This window comes from Ornithodoros turicata, chromosome 3 (assembly GCF_037126465.1).
Source record: "Ornithodoros turicata isolate Travis chromosome 3, ASM3712646v1, whole genome shotgun sequence".
In the NCBI taxonomy this organism is placed as follows: domain Eukaryota; kingdom Metazoa; phylum Arthropoda; class Arachnida; order Ixodida; family Argasidae; genus Ornithodoros; species Ornithodoros turicata.
In genome coordinates this window covers 8,417,357-8,437,046 of record NC_088203.1, presented here as the reverse complement: position 1 = coordinate 8,437,046, position 19,690 = coordinate 8,417,357, and the positions used below count along the sequence as shown (strand labels likewise).

Genomic DNA, 19,690 nt, shown 5'->3' with positions numbered 1-19,690 from the left:
CGTGACGTTCCAACTTCCAAGTTTGTTACCACAACGCTATATTGTGGTTGTGAGGATTTATGTTTGCTCTATACTTCAGAAGTAACGCTTCTTCTACCACATCTTACAGCAATGAATCGGTTACGCTGGCGGCAGTGGTGCCATTTCATTCTGTTCCTGTACGTGCTGTATCTGTGTATGGTAGACATTCACCGATTATGCGATCAAACATTGTGCGCTATATAGGCAAACAACTATCCAGCCCATCTACTTTATAAAGGTAACAGCTTACAGTTACCTCGCGAAAATTACCGCTACAGTTACCAAGTTCTACACTAGTCAGACGGCAAACCTATAAGGCCGTTAGCTGAACGGCGGTTACTTCACCCGTTGTCCAACCATAATTTCGAACGACATCGGTTCTCTGCCCTGATTTGTTGAAAATGGGAGGCGTGCACCTTTTTTTGTGTGACAATCAGGGATCGGAACCGGAACTGAACCCGAACCGAAAACCGAAAAAAAAAGTTATTTTCTGACGAACCCGAACAATTTTTTTGCTTGTCCTGAACCGAACCGGAACTGAACCGAAAAAAAATTCACACGGTTACCGGTTCGGGAATCGGTGCGGAGGTGAAATAATTGTACTACTGACCGACCTTTTTTGTTTATTTATTTATTTTTTGTGAGATGCCAGATGTGAGTAGAAGTTTGTGACTGTATAGCGTCAGTTCTTTGCCGGAGCAAAAGAGGGCCCTGACCAGGTTGCGTCTGCGAATCGGCACTTCGCTTTATGTTTTCAGCAGACGACCACCAGAGTACAATACAGTCAAATATTCGGTAAATAATAAATGTGTTTATTACTTGTCTTGTGTTTTCACCTACTTTCCCGAAAGATTTTTCACCTGAAACGGTCACACCTTTCTCTTACAACTGTGTACAGTGAGCGTAAGCTCGCTTTCATGTAGCAAAATTACTGCCCATGAACCGGTTAAACCGGTACCGAAAAAAGTAACGGTTCCAATCCCTGTAAATGTTCCGACCGCTGACTGATTTTTTTTTTTTTTTTTTTGTCTAGGTGTGTGCGGGGGGGGGGGGGGGGGTGTTCCCCCTGAACCGAACCGAACCGATACACCTGAACCGGCTCAAGCTGATAATTTCGGTTCAGCGGAGCTAGACCCGAACCGAACCAATATGCCTGAACCCGAACCGGACCCAAAAAAATGCCGGTTCCGATCCCTGGTGACAATTACGCAGTTCATAATTGCCCCCAAAAAAAGGCGTACGTGTTTTCGATGAAGACTATGTCCGGTGGTGAGCATACCAAATGACGGGTACACTCCCAAAGCGCATACTTAATTCAGCGGACTCAACCCTCTGCTCACGTAATGCTTACGCACCAATTACGTAGAATGTCGCCTCTTCTGTCGCCTGGAGCGCGGTTTACGGCGCATTAGTGACCAGAGGAAGACCGCCATAGCACGAATCTGCATAAAGAAGCAATAAGGCTTTTCGATACGAGTTAAACATAAACAGCGACTAATGTTCTGTTCAAACAACGTCTTGTGTGGTTTAAAGATAGCCGAATTAATAGGCGCAAAAAATGCCATTTGCTAGGCGTGATCAGAAAGTTCTTGGGCTGCGGCGACAGAAGATAATAGAGCTCCCCTGACATGCCGGAGAGATTGTATCTGCGTTTAGGTTGATTCCCTCGTGAGTTTATGTGGCGGTGTAGCCAAGGGTGCAGTCGTTACTGAAGGGTGTCCGAAACGCCCTCTCTGTTAGGCAGAGTTTAACGCAGTTTAGCCGTATTCGCTACCTTTCAGTACCCAAGTAGCTATTTCTCTACGTTTTAAAATGGCAGCGGAAAAAGTATTTTCGCTAGGAATTTGGGTAGCGACGGACATTGTATCCGCTACGCTTTCTTTCCACGAAATGGAAAACGTGGAGCACAGTGTGGGTAAAACGAGATTGCGAAAATGTTTTATGCTCTACGTATTTATTTTTCTGTCTTGCCGCTCAGGCAGGCATCTCTTGCGATCCTCTTCGATTTCAGCTCCTCTCATAGTTTAAGCCACACTGAATGTAATAGAAAATAAAGCGATTCTCTTCTAGTATCTCGCCATCTACCGAATTATATTTTCTTAAGTGCATCCGTGTACTTCTCAGCGTTATGCGAGGCACGTAGTGGGATATGATACTGAGTAATGTGCATTAGCTCACCTTCCAGAAACAAGCAGGAAGGCAAAAGTTACTTTCCTCTACATCCAGAGGTTGTTCTCGGGCTTGATGACGATACATTCCTATACAGCAGGTGACGTCATAAATATGCGTTACATAACTTCCGGCATGGCCGTGCCTGTCAAAGCGTCCGATTCCTTGGTCACGGTCGTGCTGAAGACTGGGAGGTGCTGGGTTCGAATCCTACTGCCTGCTGTGTCGTCTGAGGTTTCCCCTAAGTTTTCCGGAAGACTTTCCGGACGAATGTCGGCACACTTTCCCTTGAAGTCGGTCCAGGACGCATACTAACCCCACTGTCTCCCACTCCATCCTGCGGTCCTCTCTTATCTGTTCATGTCTGTATGCCGCTCATAGCCAGAGTTGCGAGACTGCCGTCATTATACGAGTTCAGCGAAGTTTCAGTTTCGGTTTCAGTTTCATATTCCGCTTGCTGTCGTACGCTCTTTAGAACACTATTAACGTTGCACACATGGAAGTTCCTATAGGATACGGGGCAAAATATTATTGGCACAGCGTAAGTACCTAGAAACAGCAAACGAAGCGTGAATATAGGATGAACGTGAGGGCCTGGACAGTCAGGGCCAATAGTGTGGAGGCAAGCCGGTTAGCGACAGTGACGCTCCCATGCCTGTAACGTTATGCGAATAAACCCTACTGGCTCACCGTTGAGAAGTCACCCTTATACCCAGAAGTCACCCCGTATCCCATGTAGATGCACGCAGGCCACAGATCTTCTTCACACGTCAGTTTCTCAGTCACCTCTGCGAGGCAATCCGGAAAAATATCGGCGCAGATATTTCTCCCAAATTCCCGTACAGCCTCATTGTCTGCGAGTGTCTGGGTGATTTACGTTGATATTTAGAGGTTCCCCCCCTTGTGTTCCGCGTCTCTGGTTATTGATTCGTTGTACAGGTGCTACCAGAGCGTACAGGGCCTTGTCTGTCTCTAGACTTGAGTTATGCGTCTTCATATTCTCCTACGACCGTTTCCCGAAATGTGGAGGTTGGAGAGAATAAAGACGTATACGAATAGAAAGACGTACCTGTCATTCTTCCTAAGCCTGCCTTACCGCGGATTTCTTGTTTTTGGAAGGTTACGCGTATACGTCTTGGCCTTGATGGTTTGGTGTCTTTCCTTAGGTTCCGCGCTTGCGTCGCTCCAAAGCACGTGGCCTGCTGAGGTGGAAGGAGTGGTGTGGTCCCGGTCGCCGCGGTCTCGCTATAGCTCATTTGCATATCAAAATTCGGCGATGGAGTTGAGGATAGAGTATAAAAAAATAAAGAAGATATTGAATTCGTCACTCGATGAATTCCGCTACTCCCACGAAGATTCCCACCCCACAAAAAAATGGAAAAAGAAAAAGGGAAAGTGCACTGCCCGTATAGAGATCAACCTCTTCTCTTTTTGCTTTCCTCTTTCTTAAGACCCCGTACTAAGACGAGCCGTCCCAGAAGGCATGCGTTTCAAATCGTCCGCGACGATTGGCTGACATCCTGCGAAGGGGTGAGAGGAGGCATTCAGCAGGCCTTCTGTATTTGTTGCATGATAACGGGCATAACGTCACAAGGGCCGCCACGCGGCATTCTTGCCCACCAAGAGGCGACTCTCGAGTGCATGGCTCGAATTCAACAAACGAGCGCTCCCATAACAACAACAACAATAACAACAACATAGATGAATGGATGATGATGATGATGTGAACTCCCATGAACGGGGAACTGTTCCGACGTTTACGTTATAATGTCTGAGCAAAAACACGGGGAAGCGTCCCTGACACCACAGGCGGGCTGCGACAGCGCACGCATTACAACATTTGAAAGCGAACAGTAGGGGTTTCGGTTTTTGGGCAGATTCGGCGTATGTTTTTCAGTGTTTATTGACTTTCACGAAATCGGCGTTTTTCGATGTTTTTCCTGGGTTTACCCCAGAGTTATCGACGAACAGAAGTCATGATGTAATTTCAGTGCCGCGCTTCTACAGTCTTAAAAATGAACTTCACCGCATAGCACGCTCCTAGCCAACCACTATCTCGAATGATGTCGTTATCTGTCCTGATTTGTTGAAAACGGGAGGCGTACGCCTTTTCTGTGAGAATTATGAACAGCATAAGTGTCACAGAAAAGGCGTACGCCTCCCGTTTTCAACAAATCAGGGCAGATAACGATATCATTCGAGATAGTGGTTGGCTAGGAGCGTGCTATGCAGTGAAGTTCAGTTTTAAGAGTGTAACTGTGACTGTTTACGGCTAACGAAAAAGTGAACGAAAAATTTTCACAACCATCGTATTTCTGTATGGTTTTCTGATCTGCATCAACAATTTGCTGGGCATGTGCAGCCATTTATCTCTGTCATTGTTCCTGAATTGTCCCTCTGTATTTGGTGTTTTTCCATTGAAACCGAATGAGAGATAATTTACCCGGCGTATGTTTTTCGGCGTTTTTCGATTAAAACCGAAAACGCGGGACACTAGGTATAATGGCCGATTTCACCGTGTTATTCACCGCTACCACGAATGCTGTGCTCACTGCACTTCTTGTGAGGACCCAGAGACGAGCGAGTGATTTTATGAATGCGTAATGAGCCAACAACAACAACAGCAATACTGTACTCTAGTTAAGTATTCGCGACGAATACCGGTCCGATGGCAATGAACTGCTTATTCCTCAGTCATACGATGCGCATCGGCTTTCCATTGCCCAGGCTATCAATTATGACACTTAACTGTCCAATGAACACTGGGATGAAAATTGATGATGTCGTAGCAGTTCGGTTACACTTAATTGGCGGCCTCTCCGTACTTTTTGGAATCACTTCTGCACCCCAGGCTTTTGTGTTATGAGGTTTCTTATAGACTGAGTTGTGTAATTGAGTGTACACGTGATATCGCGTTTATCTTTGCCGCCGGGTAGGTGATCCCCTTGTATATGGTTCCTAAAGACGTCCTTGAAGTTCCGAAAGTGATGCGTCGAACTGTGATATAGATCCTCGTGACATAGACCGAGAAGCACTAGCGTGTAGCTCTTGCTTCAACGGGTTCCGCGCACCACATTTGGCAGCAGAAGCTGAAGATCCTGACACTGAAGATACAACGGTGCCTGATGACGGCGGAAAGAACAAACAATATTTTGGAATTACACATACTCAACATTGGACACGCTCAAATTCTACACTGGAGAACAACAACATGCGATTTAGTGAACGTTCGCTTCCTGAGAGAGCTGGCTGCACCGTCGCAAAATTGTTTTCTTCTCTTTGCTTTCCTCCCGCGCTTTACGGAAGCAACGCAATCGGCGCCAGCTTGCAGAAGATGATAGAAAACGACAAAGCCGTTATTTTCATTCGCAGGAATCTGGAAAACTGCAGTAAGCTTGTCAAATTTGTCTGGTCTCCTGTCTACCCTATGATCTGCCTGCGTACCTGTGTGCTGTGGTTTTGCCTACCGTTCTGATGTCATACTGACTCCACTGACTACCCCTATTTAGCATCGTTCATCACCTCATCATCAGGACACATCACATCCTGCCCCATTGTGCCTTGGGGTAGTGGGCCGCACCTCAAGTGGCGAATTTCCCCATTCATTGTCATATATATATATAGCCTCGTTCCCAGTGTTTTATTTGGGCGTTTCCGATATTGAATATGTGGTTCACTCAACAGAACTCCCACACAGAACCCGCAGAGAAGGACAGGGCTTGGATTGGGTTATGTATTAATACACAATGTTGCTCTGGTTTTACCGGAATCCGCTAAGCTTAGCGGAGTAGACTTACCGGAGAAGATTGGTCTATCTCCTCACGCACGATTTCTCTGGAGTTAACACATATTACATCAGGACATCTTGCATGCAGAACATGATGGAAACAGAGACAGTTGCTCGCACAATGGTGACTGTACGAATCATTTCAGTAACGATCCTATCAAGAAAGTCAACAGCCCAATCGCGTAACAATAAAATTGACTTTCGTGCTGCCGCAACTTGCTCGCGGAGTCTCAGCAGTTTCACAGCAACTTTCAAGCGCAATAGGGGAGCACCCCACAAAAATCGCGTTGTGGAAATATAGGCCCCTAGATATCGGGGCTCAGATTTGTCTGGTCGGCAGGCTGCGTAGTCTTCTTCAGCCTGACCCGCCTGACCTTTAGAGGCAATTGTAGCGCTATTGATGTCACAGATACGACATCTTAAACTGATTTTTAATAGATTTCTTGCAAGGTGTATAGAGTATGTTCGTGTTGCTGAATGGCGTGCTAACTCCTTTTGTATTGTGTCCTCTTCTCTTTTCTTTTTTCTCCTAATTGCAAAATGTTCACCGCATTTTATTTGTATTTTCATATGTTCACTGTATTTGTTCCACAGCAACAGTACTACAATTGCAACCCTGTTTTTCTTTCACCCCCCCCCCCCCATGTAATGTCCGTAATGGCCCTTGGGGTAAAACAAATAAATAAATAAATATGAGAGTAATGTGGCCTCACACGTGTTACACCTGCAAGCGAGTCCTTCAGGACACGCATGAGCTAAGCTATTTTCTGCACCTCCCTAACGTAACCCCCGACTGCAGCATGTACGTCACGTCGTGTGTCACGTCGGACTGTTCATTATTGCTGAACACAACTTTTGTCGTGTACTATCTGTCCCCCGCCCGACCGCGCGCCTCTAGACCTGTCCACTGAGGCTGATGTCTCCATCGCACTCAGAAAAGACGTATCTCACGAACCCTACCTGTGTCCGCTATTATCTCGGCTAGACCGCACACCGAGCGACTCGCTTTTTGGAGGAACGCTTTGGATCCGTTCTTGGAACCTACAGCCCTCCCGCGGAGACGGCGAGTAGAGAGAGAGCGTCCCTTTCTTCCCTAATGAAGAGCTTCGGGATGCTTTTGAGACTTTGCTATATCGTTACTTGTAGAATGGGGAAGACATCATGGACTATGATTAGGGACCTTTGAAAGAACGCGACATTCCATAGTTGAAGAGTCTTTGCGCCTTTTGTGTTGGGGTTCTCAAAAGGAATGAGGGTATAGGGACTGCGCGGTGTCGTACACCTGAGAGCTGTGACGAGGGTAATTATATGGTGCTTTTTGCGTTCGCTGCTGCAGCAATGTTAGCTGCTGCCGCATTCAGTGTTGTCTCTCTCTAGCGTGTAAGGCCACACAGATGCAATATGTGTCTGTGGCCCGTGGTTGCAATCTTGCGACTTCCGCCGAGCTAAATGTTTTGCGCCATATCTTGCTTTATATCTTCAGCTTAGTGAATACGGTAAAAAAGAACTTGTAGAATTTCAGGTAAATCAAGACGCAAGGATGTTACGCTAGGAAAGTTCTTATACTACTGTAATTTCCAGGACAATGAGGCGGATACCAAGTTAGAGAGCATAGGAAACTCGGTGAAGCTAACAACTTATCCCGCTTCATCGCTTTACGGTTAATAGTAATTTCACTCTTTCTTTTACTTTTTATTTCGTGTTACTTCTTCTTCACCATCCCAATTCCTTCCCTTCATTTCTGCTCCAATCCCAAACGGTCGCTGAACAGTCAGCTTTGAGTGTTACAACAACAACAATAATAAATGATGGAAACGTGATGATGACATGGCATGTTTCCCCATGGTAGCCACAATGCCCTACTCCACTTCAAAGAGGTTAATATGAGAGGGTGAATTAATGGTGAGCGCTGAGCGGTGGCGGTGGTGGTGTTACGGAGTACCAGGAACATACCATCTCCATATTTTTCTTTAAATATCTCCGTCTCTCCAATACCAGTATTGGCGATAATAACATTCAAGCTATAGCACCACGGGTTTGGCTAAAGCACCGTAACTTGGAAAGAAACGGCATAGGACAGGACATCTTAATCTTATTTCAGCTAGTTGGGTTTTTGTGTCTTTTTCACGCCATTTAGAGCCACTAGATATTATCAAGCTGTATACACAAGGATAACACAAAGACCACTTAATACCGTGTTTTGAACTTGTAATCGTACGTAATATCTTTACCATAAATAACTGTACGACCATCTACGGCTACCAGTCACCGCCACCGACCTTCCTCCTGAAACAAGTATAATTTCCCGTCACCGTAAAGGTTGATACAGAGCAGATAGCAGATTTCTCACAATTTATTGGTCTCCTTTCTCATGTTTCCTAACGAAAGCTCCAACTGCGTGTTCTTTCGTCTACATGAAGCAAACCGTAATCTCCTACCTAATCTAACGTGTGATTTACGTGCGTACCATTGAAAGGGTGAGCGGGCCTCTTGCGTAACGAGACTGTCTCGCATAAGAATGCGACTAGAATAGATAGCGCGTGCGAGGAATATTCAGAGGGAGGAGCAATCAGGAGATCAACGTGGACTGTATTTGAAGTGAGCTCAGGCTACGTAGGGGGCAACCGACGCACAGGTGTCTACTGTACAGTGGCATTGAGAAAGTGATTTGAGTTCATGCACGGCTTCCTGCTTCTAGGTTGTATCGAGCTTGCATACATTGACGAAGCGGCTGAATAAAATAGACATGTCGCGTCCAAAGCTCGAACCGCGAGTTCCACGGACCTGCTCAAATTGGTTTTTGTTCTTTGACATACATATGTCCACAAGTTTCACAGTAGTGAGTCCAGCCTCTGCAACTCTTTGGCGTTGCGGGTATGCATGCACACAGGGACACGGGTACCTCAGCGATTTCGCGAATATGGTACAACATAAGAGAACTGATGTTCTGAGGCTGGTGTGGTCCTACAGCCTGGCTAATCTTTTCACTGACTTCCATCTTTCATGGTATAACATTCTTATGTTGAGCAGGAGGCGGCTGTTGACATTACGGCGTACAGGGTCCGTGCGGGTCCGTAAGAATCCGCGCAGAATCCAGTCTAGATCGACATGAATTCACACGAATTTACACGGAGATCATCGAAGAACAGACAGGAAACCACAACCGTCTGGAGACACAAAAGCCGTACCTAAATTAGACTAGACAGACCAAGAAGAGCACATGCGTACTTCTCAATCATTAGATCACAGTTTTAGAGGAACAATGGAATAAAGAATGGTGTCTTGCACCACAGCGTAATTGGCACGCAGCACTTGCACATGGTTGCTGTAATTCTGAACAATTAATTGTACTCCACCTTCATTTTATTTTTTAACCTGAAGAAGTGCAGCCTCGTGCACGAAAGTGTTGTTACCATGTGCAAATAAATAAGTTGCTCCTACCGTTTAATATCACTCTTTTATTCTTTTCTTACGATCAATCAATTTATTGTACAACACTGGCTTACGATCAATCAATTTATTGTACAACACCAAAGGAATCTCAGCTATAGATCTGACAGCATCATGGCCAGTGGTATTTCACGGTCAGCGTGTCTGCGTTTCCCCCCGCGGCTTTGGAGCCACGTCGCCTTATACGAGACACATCCCCCGTTGCCTTGAGTCAAAACATCCCCCGCACAGAGAAACTTTTAGGTAAATACGAGTTTCCTTTCGTACAGTCAAGGGTGTAATTAAGCACGAAGTTAGAATCCACCTCCCCGTTGCCTTCGTGATATAGAAGCGCACGAATATATGGCCGTGATAAATGAATTTGCTAGTCTGGCTGATGATAGGTCGTACATGCCAGGCACGCTCTCGTTGAGCTACTTTCTTTTGTTCTAAGTGCCCCTCTCTTCATGTCGAGGGTTGTCTCTCTGCCCTCTTTGCTCAGTGGGTGGAGTAGGGGCTTTCAAAAGCTCTGTTCTGGCACGGTTGCGCGGCCCACTCGATGTGCATTTTGGATGATCCGCCCAGCGTTGCTGTCCTGGAGCCACGGTTCCGGCTTTCTTCCGTTTCGAGCGTGGGACAAGCTCGGGAGGGCCATGGTTAGACAAACATTATAATTCTGTTAGGCAGGGGAGTAGCTGTAGACGTTTCGAACAAGGAAAGTGCTTGAGGAGGTGACCTGCTCTAGGTCGCCCCCTAGCACCGGCATCTGGAACTTCTCAGTTACCCACGTTTTTATTGTATAGCGTGACGATAATGCTCTGTATTGGCGAGATGAGTCGTGGGTTCTTGAAGGGTAATGGATTTGACGAGAACGTCGGGCGAACCTTGCCTGAACAATAAGTAGGTGCATTCTTTTCGCTTGCACCTCCTGCACTAGATCCGAATTGGGTTATTTGCATGCTGCAATTTCCTGTCGAAAAGAAAGACATTACTAATAAAGTTCCTTTCAGCGGGAAAGTGCAGCACCCGATAACCCGTCTTCCGTGGAGTCCAAGGTAGTGCAAACCAGTGCAAGCGAAAAGAATGCACTTAGTTACTTGTGCACGATGATAATTACAATGAGGATGACCTATCGGTACAGCTGTTTCGGACAGTACGCTTGACAATATACCTCATTGAGCTAGCGTAATAGCGAATTCTAGGCCGCAACAACCTGCGCACACCTTTCAAGTATACGGTGAAAGGTTATATGGGTTAATTGTCGAAGCGCTCATGCTGTCTGCGAATTGATAATTGAAGGTAGCAGGCATCGGCCAGACGCACTACCATGACAGACTTTCCAGGTTAAAGGTCGAAAACAATGGGATGACGTGCTGCTAGATTACACGTATAGACTATGGCACAGCTGTCAAGGACAGTTAATTTTCGTGGCCCACTTCAATACTTCGGACACAGCGTATTGAAGAACATTTTAGAAGTAAACAGTTTCGGGTTTGTGGCTCCTAAAATTAAATGGAGTCATTGTAAGAAGACATCTGTATTTCTCACGGTCATTATAAATACTGAAGCCGCGTGGTCAGACACGAACCTAAGTTTGGCAACATTCTCTTTGCAGTATCCCGTGGTGTGTTTCTGGAATCACTGCGGGTCTCATCTGCCAAAGGCTACCTGGTCTGACGTCGGCACAGCGCCGTATCTGCGGTTCACGTCCAGACGCCATCGTAGCCATCGGCGAGGGCGCACGGCTTGGGTTAGCAGAGTGCCGCCGCCAATTTAGGCACAAACGCTGGAACTGCTCCCTCACCGGTGCCACAGAAGGGGGCTTCGGACACGTCTTCGCTCTCGGTGAGTATACAGAAGCGTTCGTCAGTCATTGGTCGTCGGACTTACAGACTTCTTTTGGGGCCACCTTCCAAAGAATGCCAGATGGTGTTACGTTACCGTACACTTTGGGTGCACTCTTAAAAATGAACTTCACCACATAGCACGCTCCTAGCCAACCATCATCCCGAATGACAACGTCCTCGCCCCTGATTTGTTGAAAACGGGAGGAGGAGCCTATTTTGTGCCATTATGCACGGCACAAAATAGGCTCCTCCTCCCGTTTTCAACAAATCAGGGGCGAGAACGTTGTCATTCGGGATGATGGTTGGCTAGGAGAGTGCTATGTGGTGAAGTTAATTTCTCAGAGTGTGGGTTCACGCGATGGACCGGAGCAGGGAGCTCTTGACGCTATTGACGTCTTCACGGACCGACAGGCCGTGTATGAAAATACCGGACCATTTGCATAGCGGAGGCGAATGGTCCGCCCTCCAGTCTCGTCCAGATCTCGTCCCTCGCGCTGACCGGAGTGCGCACGTTTCCATGACGTAAGCTGTGCCGTTTACGCAGTCTGCGGATCGATATCGGCGATACGTCCCCCGTGCGAATCTACCGTTACTTGCACTTCGCACGTAATTCGTCGCGAGCTCCCGTGCGAAGACCAATCGCACCGTTTATCTGAAATCTCGGCCTATCACGGCCTATCTTGTTTTATGTGCCATCGCGCGACGTTTGGGCGGCGCCAAGTTAATATAACGGCATCGCTTTGCTATGTACGATTTCAAGATTTGGACCCACAACGGTTTATTTCCCTCCTTCATCATCGTCCGTGTATTTGTTGTTGTTGTTCGTTTAATGGAACTTAACGCATTGCGGTAGTATTGTGATGCCGAACTAAAGGTCATGCGTAGAAAATACCAATTTAGTAAAAGGACGAGAGGAAAAAAAAACAACAAAAAACAGACGACTACCTGGCAATGTCGATGCGAATACAGTGATAATCACCATTACCTAGAATTCCACAACAGTTGGTTAAAGTAGCTGCTTCCGCGGCCTTACGGCGCATCACCGAAGCTTCGACAACAGGACGGAGAATAATCGTTTCCTATTAAGCCTAATTTCTGCTCGCATTACCAGTGAGAAAGAACGCGACCTCCTCTGCCGTGTAGGCATATAACCGCCGAAGGTATCCGAAACGTCATTGCCACTTTTCGTGAGCCAGAAAAGTAACATCAAAGAAGGAAGTCGTTTGGGAAACCCTTCCTTTGGCATAAAAGAGATAAAAAGCAAATAGTTCGTCTGGAAAAACATGCCTTCAAGCATGATGAACCTTTCGGCATCCTGTGTTGCAATTCCCGTGTGGCGACTAATGCGTTCTAATTGCTCTTTTTATGACATTCTATCCCATGTTGCTGGTCGCGGACACGTTGCGAAATGGACATCGAGCTGAAATAAAACGGAAAAAGTCAAGCCCAAAGTGTCTATATCTACGTGTTCATCAGCTACTTATAGTATACAGTGAACAGTCCGTGCTTAACGTAATAATGCATGATAATGGCAATAAACCGAAAAGCATTATCTGATTTGGGCACATTACGAGTGACCTGCAGACAGCCGGGACCTGGGAAGGGTCTGGGAAGCAGCGGGTTGAGGCGGGGAGGTTGTGTAACGCTGCTAAACAAACAAGACAGCTTTTATGGGTGGCTGGCCATCCATGAAAGAGACGTGAGAGCGATACATAGTGCATCGTTACTCGTTGAATTGTGTACGGGTGAAAAAAATGAAGAAGACGCGGTGTTTGCTCAGCTGAAAGCCGCCGCTGTCTGGCCCTCGATGGCCCTCAGAGTATAGTCCGTGGGCGGTCTTGAAGCTGCTGGGAAATCTGGAATGGCAAAGAGGTCGAATTGTCTGTCGGACGGTGGTATAAGATGTCCGGGTCACCAAATGTACACGAGGTAGTGTTCCTGAACATGGGTCCTGTTCGACGGTTGAGGAACACGGCCTCGTGGAATGGACACAGAGGACCGACTGAGTTGGGGAGCTTCTCGCGTGGCCGGTGCGTCGACAGAACAGAACATGGGCATGGGGGAACCGCCACAGGTTTATCGAGGAGTAATACGGCATGTCTTTGAGCAGTGACAGAAGCGCGATCTCTGGTTCTAGGCAAATGTTGGCACAGTTTCCTGTGAAGTCTGCCCAGGACGCACGGTCCCCCCCTGCGATAGCCCGCGTTGCCCGCTTAAGCATGACCGACTACGGCAAGCAATTTCACCACCACCATCACCACCACCCCTGGTTCTAGAGCCGTTGAGCAAATTTCATTTCAAGTTAGAATTTTCGCGATTTTTTTTTTCTCTTGTTGTAATTCATGTAGCTTCTTTGTCTCTCTAAAACTGAAAGTATGCTTCACCCGGATACTTCGTGCAAATTACTCGATAGCATTACCAGTAAATTGAGTCCCGTGTACATGGTTACTGCGTGACAAGAGCTGGGATGTCTCTCACAGTGAAGGCAAGAAGCTCCACGAACATGCATGATGTAGCTATAGGTAGCCAAAAGAATGAGTACAATGTCCTCCGACGTTTGGGTAAAAGACACTGGAACGTCGTAGCATAGACCTTGGGATCACACCTAAAAGCAGTGTAATGTTATCAAATACATCTAGACATATTTCGTCTCATCGCTCCCTTGAGACCACCTTGAAATTTATGCTGGCTTATCTGTGTTCTTAGAGCACGTACGTTACATACGTGCCTGCCTACATTTTCTTCATTGTAGACGAGTCGATGTTGACATCACGGCACCCGCGAGGACCACATTAGTCATCCTTATCTTATCAGCGACTAGAAGAGAACATTAGTCAGTTTTTGTGACAGAAGCGATCGGAAATCCGACATACAGGAGGTAGCTATGAGGCGGGTGTGGTAAGGTAGGTGTGTGCGTGCGTGCAGTGCCTGGCAACATGTTGCCAGATGTAACAACGTTTCGTTCTGGGCACGTCGGTTTTTTGTACCGTGACAGTATAAGACGGCATAAGATTCATATCGACGACTACGTGTTGCTTGCCACGAAACTTTTGAATATTTCAATAGTGTGCAATGTAGAAAGATGGAAATGAGTCAGGCGGAGTCGGCTTTGATTTCTGTTTTGGTTTCTGCGTTCTGATAGGGGAGGCCTTCTTGCCTGGTGAGATGCTAACTTGGGACAAACAACATATGGACTGCGCACGCGCTAACCACTCTACATGTGCACTACGAAATACATACGGTGGACTAAAATTAATGATTATAATAATCTCTCTTAAAATTAAGCTAGTATGATGTTGTTATTGTGTTGTAGCGTCTCGTATGCCGCCCCAAATGCTACCATGATATGTACCCCGATAGACCTCATAATATATCCACTCAAAAACATGATCACGGAGTGAGTGACCGAATAAAATCGGCAGATATGCCCGAACCTTAATATCTACAGAACCCTCCTCTTTAATCATATAATGTCGAAACGTGTATACAAGGTGTCGACGCCCAATGACCAAAAAAATTGATGACTTGACCAGTCTTGAAATCAACCATTATTGCTGCATGATGCAACAATATAAGAGTCATACAAAAACAAAAGGTATATGTCGAAGCACGAAAAGAGAATGTTGTAATTGGTCGCGTTCGTTTTGAGGATCCTGGTGCCGAAAACACAAATGGTGTTTCGAACAGAGTAACGTGAGAGAAGGAGAGTGGAGGGCGTTAAACCTTATTATGGACTTCTTGAGCGAATCTTGGGTGAACTGCGGGAGCCCCGCGGTACTTCTCCGGAGTTTCGCAATTTGCGAGGTTTGACCGGAAGATGACGGCGAGAAGGAATGCTATCATTAATGACATCCACGTGACTCTCGCTGGTTGACTTAATATTTGAGGCCTCCCACTTCTAAGACAAGGAGCAGAGTGTGCAGAGATGCACGACGTGAAAATGGGATGAGTAGATCCGGCTTGTTGGTGTGTGGTCGCACATACCCCCAACAACACCGAATATCCTCTGGATGTACGAATAATGTCGTAACGGTTTCGTACGTCCGACGGAGGTTCTGAGGATATCCGTCGGACGTATGAATTCGTTAGGACATTGTTCGTACTTCCAGAGGATATTCGGTATTGTTGGGGACAAAAACAACGTTCAGTGCTGCACATTTTGAAAACCACAAAGGGACACGGTACTCAAATGGTATCTACCTAAAAGAAAGCGGTATATACTGCCGCTATACTAGCAGCCACCTAATACCACCTAAATGAGATAGAGCTGCAGGCGCCCTTAGAGCAGCCACCCTGCTCCAAGTCTTTCCCCCTTTTCTTTTTCTTTTTTAGCAGTTAATTACTGGTGTTTCTACTACTATTTTTAGGGGAAATTGCGAGCACTGAATCCTATGGAAAACACAGATCTTAATGGCCGACGGCGGTGGTGGTGGTACTGTCGAAAAAGCTCGTCGTTGTCGGCCTCACAGAGGTGGGCAACGTCACGACTAACGCCCTGGGGAAATGTAGATGGGTAGAAATCCAGCGAACCGGTAGAGATGTAGGAAGGGAGTTGCCTCAGGACAGAAGCCGCCGATATTTCGAACAGAGACTGTTCTTCTTCTGGGCACCGTCCTCATCATTGGCATGGTATTTAAAGGGTTAGGTGTGACGTGTTTAAAGGTTCATGCGAATTGTGGGTCAACAGCCCGGAGGGAAGAAAGGTCCGTACGGGTTTTTACGGCGGGAGTGAATGGCTGCTTTGTTAGAGTGTGGAGGGGATTATGTGAACGTAGTGATCTAGGCTACAGACCGGTTGCAGAAAAATGGAAGGTTCACGAACACGTGGACGAAACGGGACAACAGGCAAGAATTCGCAAGCATAGCGAAAGATAAGGAGGTTAGTGGTTACGTGGGGAAAATTCCAGAACGAGCAAAAATTTTTTTTATATTTTTTTTTTGTTTAATATATACTTGTAATACAAAGTTGTGGCATGCAATAAAGAGAGCAGAAAGCAGTGGCCATGCAGAACATAACAGATGATAATGGAGGTAGATGGGAAAAGCATATTTCATTTGTGAAGTGTTTCTAGGGTGCCTTGTGATTTGTTGATACCGGACGGGTGAAGAGCGTTGAACTTGTATATGAGATAAGACTCCCTATCACGTCTGTCACGTGTGGATCTAAACCCGGTTTCTAGAATATATAGTTTAATGTTGTCAAAATTGTGACCAGGAACGTTAAAGTGTTCGGCGACTGCTTTGGGGAGTTTGTTGGACGTGTCGGTTCTGTGTCCGGTAAGGCGGTTGTTCATTTGTTGGCCGGTTTCACCAATGTATTGCATAGAGCAGTCGCCGCATTCAATGCAGTATATAACATTGGAGCTTGTGCATGTGAATGCGTGGTTAACGGGGTGGGTGTAATTGCTCGCAGTGCTTTTGATGGAGTTAGCGTGTTGAACGTGCTTGCATGTTTTGCAGCGCGGGAGGTTGCAGGGTCGTGTTCCCGTGTACGGGGCGCTCGTTTTGCTGATTTTGGCATTGACCAAGGAGTCTGCCAGGTTTCTTGCGCGTCGGTATGTCACCTGTATGGGATTTGTGAATATGTTGTTAAGTCGGTCACTGCTTTGGAGGAGGGGCTCGTGCTTCTGTAGAATGGCTTTGATGTTTGGAAGTGCGTTGGAATATCTTGTGATGAAGCTTATTTGGCACGCGTCGGGATTTTTTCGGTTTTCCAGAACCTCGTTTCGATCGAGTGTGAGTGCCTTGCGACGGAATTCGGTTAGGAGGGAGTCTGGATAGTCCCTTTGGGCAAGTGTACTGCAGAGTTCGTCAAGCTTCTCAGCGTAATCTGTGTCGTTTGAACAAATTCTGCGTAGTCTTACACTCTGCCCATTAGGAATTCCAACCTTACAGTGACGCGGGTGGTGACTCTTGAAGTGAAGGTATTGTTGTTTGTCAGTTGGCTTTTTGTACAGGGTTGTGACGAGGTTGCCGTTGTCTAGTGATATCGTGGTGTCGAGGAAGTTAATTAAGTCAGTTGACTGTTGTGATGTGAACTTTATGTTGCTATGCGCGGTGTTCAGTAGATCTACGAACTTTTGAAATTCATGTTCCCCGTGTTCCCATATTATCAGTATATCATCGATGTATCGAAGGTACACCGTGGGTTTTAATGAGAGGGCGCTGAGAACTTTGTTTTCTAGGAACCCCATGAAGATATTTGCGTATGTGGGTGCAACAGGTGTGCCCATACTTGTACCGTGTACTTGTAGGTAGTATTCACCATTGAACTCGAAGTAGTTCAGTTTAAGAACCAAGTCCATTAGAGCGAGTATGGTTTCCGTGTCTTTTCTGGTGTTTGTAGTAGAAAGGGTATTGCAGAGGGCTGTGATTCCGTCGTTGTGTACTACGTATACTAACGTATACTACGTATATAACGTATAACGTACGTATACTAACATCCCACACAACGACGGAATCACAGCCCTCTGCAATACCCTTTCTACTACAAACACCAGAAAAGACACGGAAACCATACTCGCTCTAATGGACTTGGTTCTTAAACTGAACTACTTCGAGTTCAATGGTGAATACTACCTACAAGTACACGGTACAAGTATGGGCACACCTGTTGCACCCACATACGCAAATATCTTCATGGGGTTCCTAGAAAACAAAGTTCTCAGCGCCCTCTCATTAAAACCCACGGTGTACCTTCGATACATCGATGATATACTGATAATATGGGAACACGGGGAACATGAATTTCAAAAGTTCGTAGATCTACTGAACACCGCGCATAGCAACATAAAGTTCACATCACAACAGTCAACTGACTTAATTAACTTCCTCGACACCACGATATCACTAGACAACGGCAACCTCGTCACAACCCTGTACAAAAAGCCAACTGACAAACAACAATACCTTCACTTCAAGAGTCACCACCCGCGTCACTGTAAGGTTGGAATTCCTAATGGGCAGAGTGTAAGACTACGCAGAATTTGTTCAAACGACACAGATTACGCTGAGAAGCTTGACGAACTCTGCAGTACACTTGCCCAAAGGGACTATCCAGACTCCCTCCTAACCGAATTCCGTCGCAAGGCACTCACACTCGATCGAAACGAGGTTCTGGAAAACCGAAAAAATCCCGACGCGTGCCAAATAAGCTTCATCACAAGATATTCCAACGCACTTCCAAACATCAAAGCCATTCAACAGAAGCACGAGCCCCTCCTCCAAAGCAGTGACCGACTTAACAACATATTCACAAATCCCATACAGGTGACATACCGACGCGCAAGAAACCTGGCAGACTCCTTGGTCAATGCCAAAATCAGCAAAACGAGCGCCCCGTACACGGGAACACGACCCTGCAACCTCCCGCGCTGCAAAACATGCAAGCACGTTCAACACGCTAACTCCATCAAAAGCACTGCGAGCAATTACACCCACCCCGTTAACCACGCATTCACATGCACAAGCTCCAATGTTATATACTGCATTGAATGCGGCGACTGCTCTATGCAATACATTGGTGAAACCGGCCAACAAATGAACAACTGCCTTACCGGACACAGAACCGACACGTCCAACAAACTCCCCAAAGCAGTCGCCGAACACTTTAACGTTCCTGGTCACAATTTTGACAACATTAAACTATATATTCTAGAAACCGGGTTTAGATCCACACGTGACAGACGTGATAGGGAGTCTTATCCCATATACAAGTTCAACGCTCTTCACCCGTCCGGTATCAACAAATCACAAGGCACCCTAGAAACACTTCACAAATGAAATATGCTTTTCCCATCTACCTCCATTATCATCTGTTATGTTCTGCATGGCCACTGCTTTCTGCTCTCTTTATTGCATGCCACAACTTTGTACATACAAGTATATATTAAACAAAAAAATAAAAAATATATAAAAAAAAATTTTGCTCGTTCTGGAATTTCCCCCACGTAACCACTAACCTCCTTATCTTTCGCTATGCTTGCGAATTCTTGCCTGTTGTCCCGTTTCGTCCACGTGTTCGTGAACCTTCCATTTTTCTGCAACCGGTCTGTAGCCTAGATCACTACGTTCACATAATCCCCTCCACACTCTAACAAAGCAGCCATTCACTCCCGCCGTAAAAACCCGTACGGACCTTTCTTCCCTCCGGGCTGTTGACCCACAATTCGCATGAACCTTTAAACACGTCACACCTAACCCTTTAAATACCATGCCAATGATGAGGACGGTGCCCAGAAGAAGAACAGTCTCTGTTCGAAATATCGGCGGCTTCTGTCCTGAGGCAACTCCCGCCCTGGGGAAATGTGCGTCCTGGGCCGGCTTCTAAGGGAACTGTACCGACATATGTCTGAAAGCGTCTCGGGAAAACACAGGAAAAACCCCAGACAGCACAGCGGGCACTGGGAATCGAAAGCGGGTCCCTCCCATTATCTGC

General features: G+C 46.4%; 1 protein-coding gene across 2 annotated transcripts in view; it reads left to right on the top strand.

Moving 5' to 3' along the window:
- The window catches only part of LOC135387943 (protein Wnt-7b-like), a 112,365-nt gene that overhangs the window by 80,627 nt on the left and 12,048 nt on the right, over positions 1-19,690 (top strand). For both annotated transcript variants that reach the window (XM_064617179.1, XM_064617180.1), the window contains exon 2: positions 11,022-11,251. In XM_064617179.1, coding sequence (XP_064473249.1) covers positions 11,022-11,251 — 230 coding nt within the window. The remainder of the gene's footprint in view (positions 1-11,021; positions 11,252-19,690) is intronic.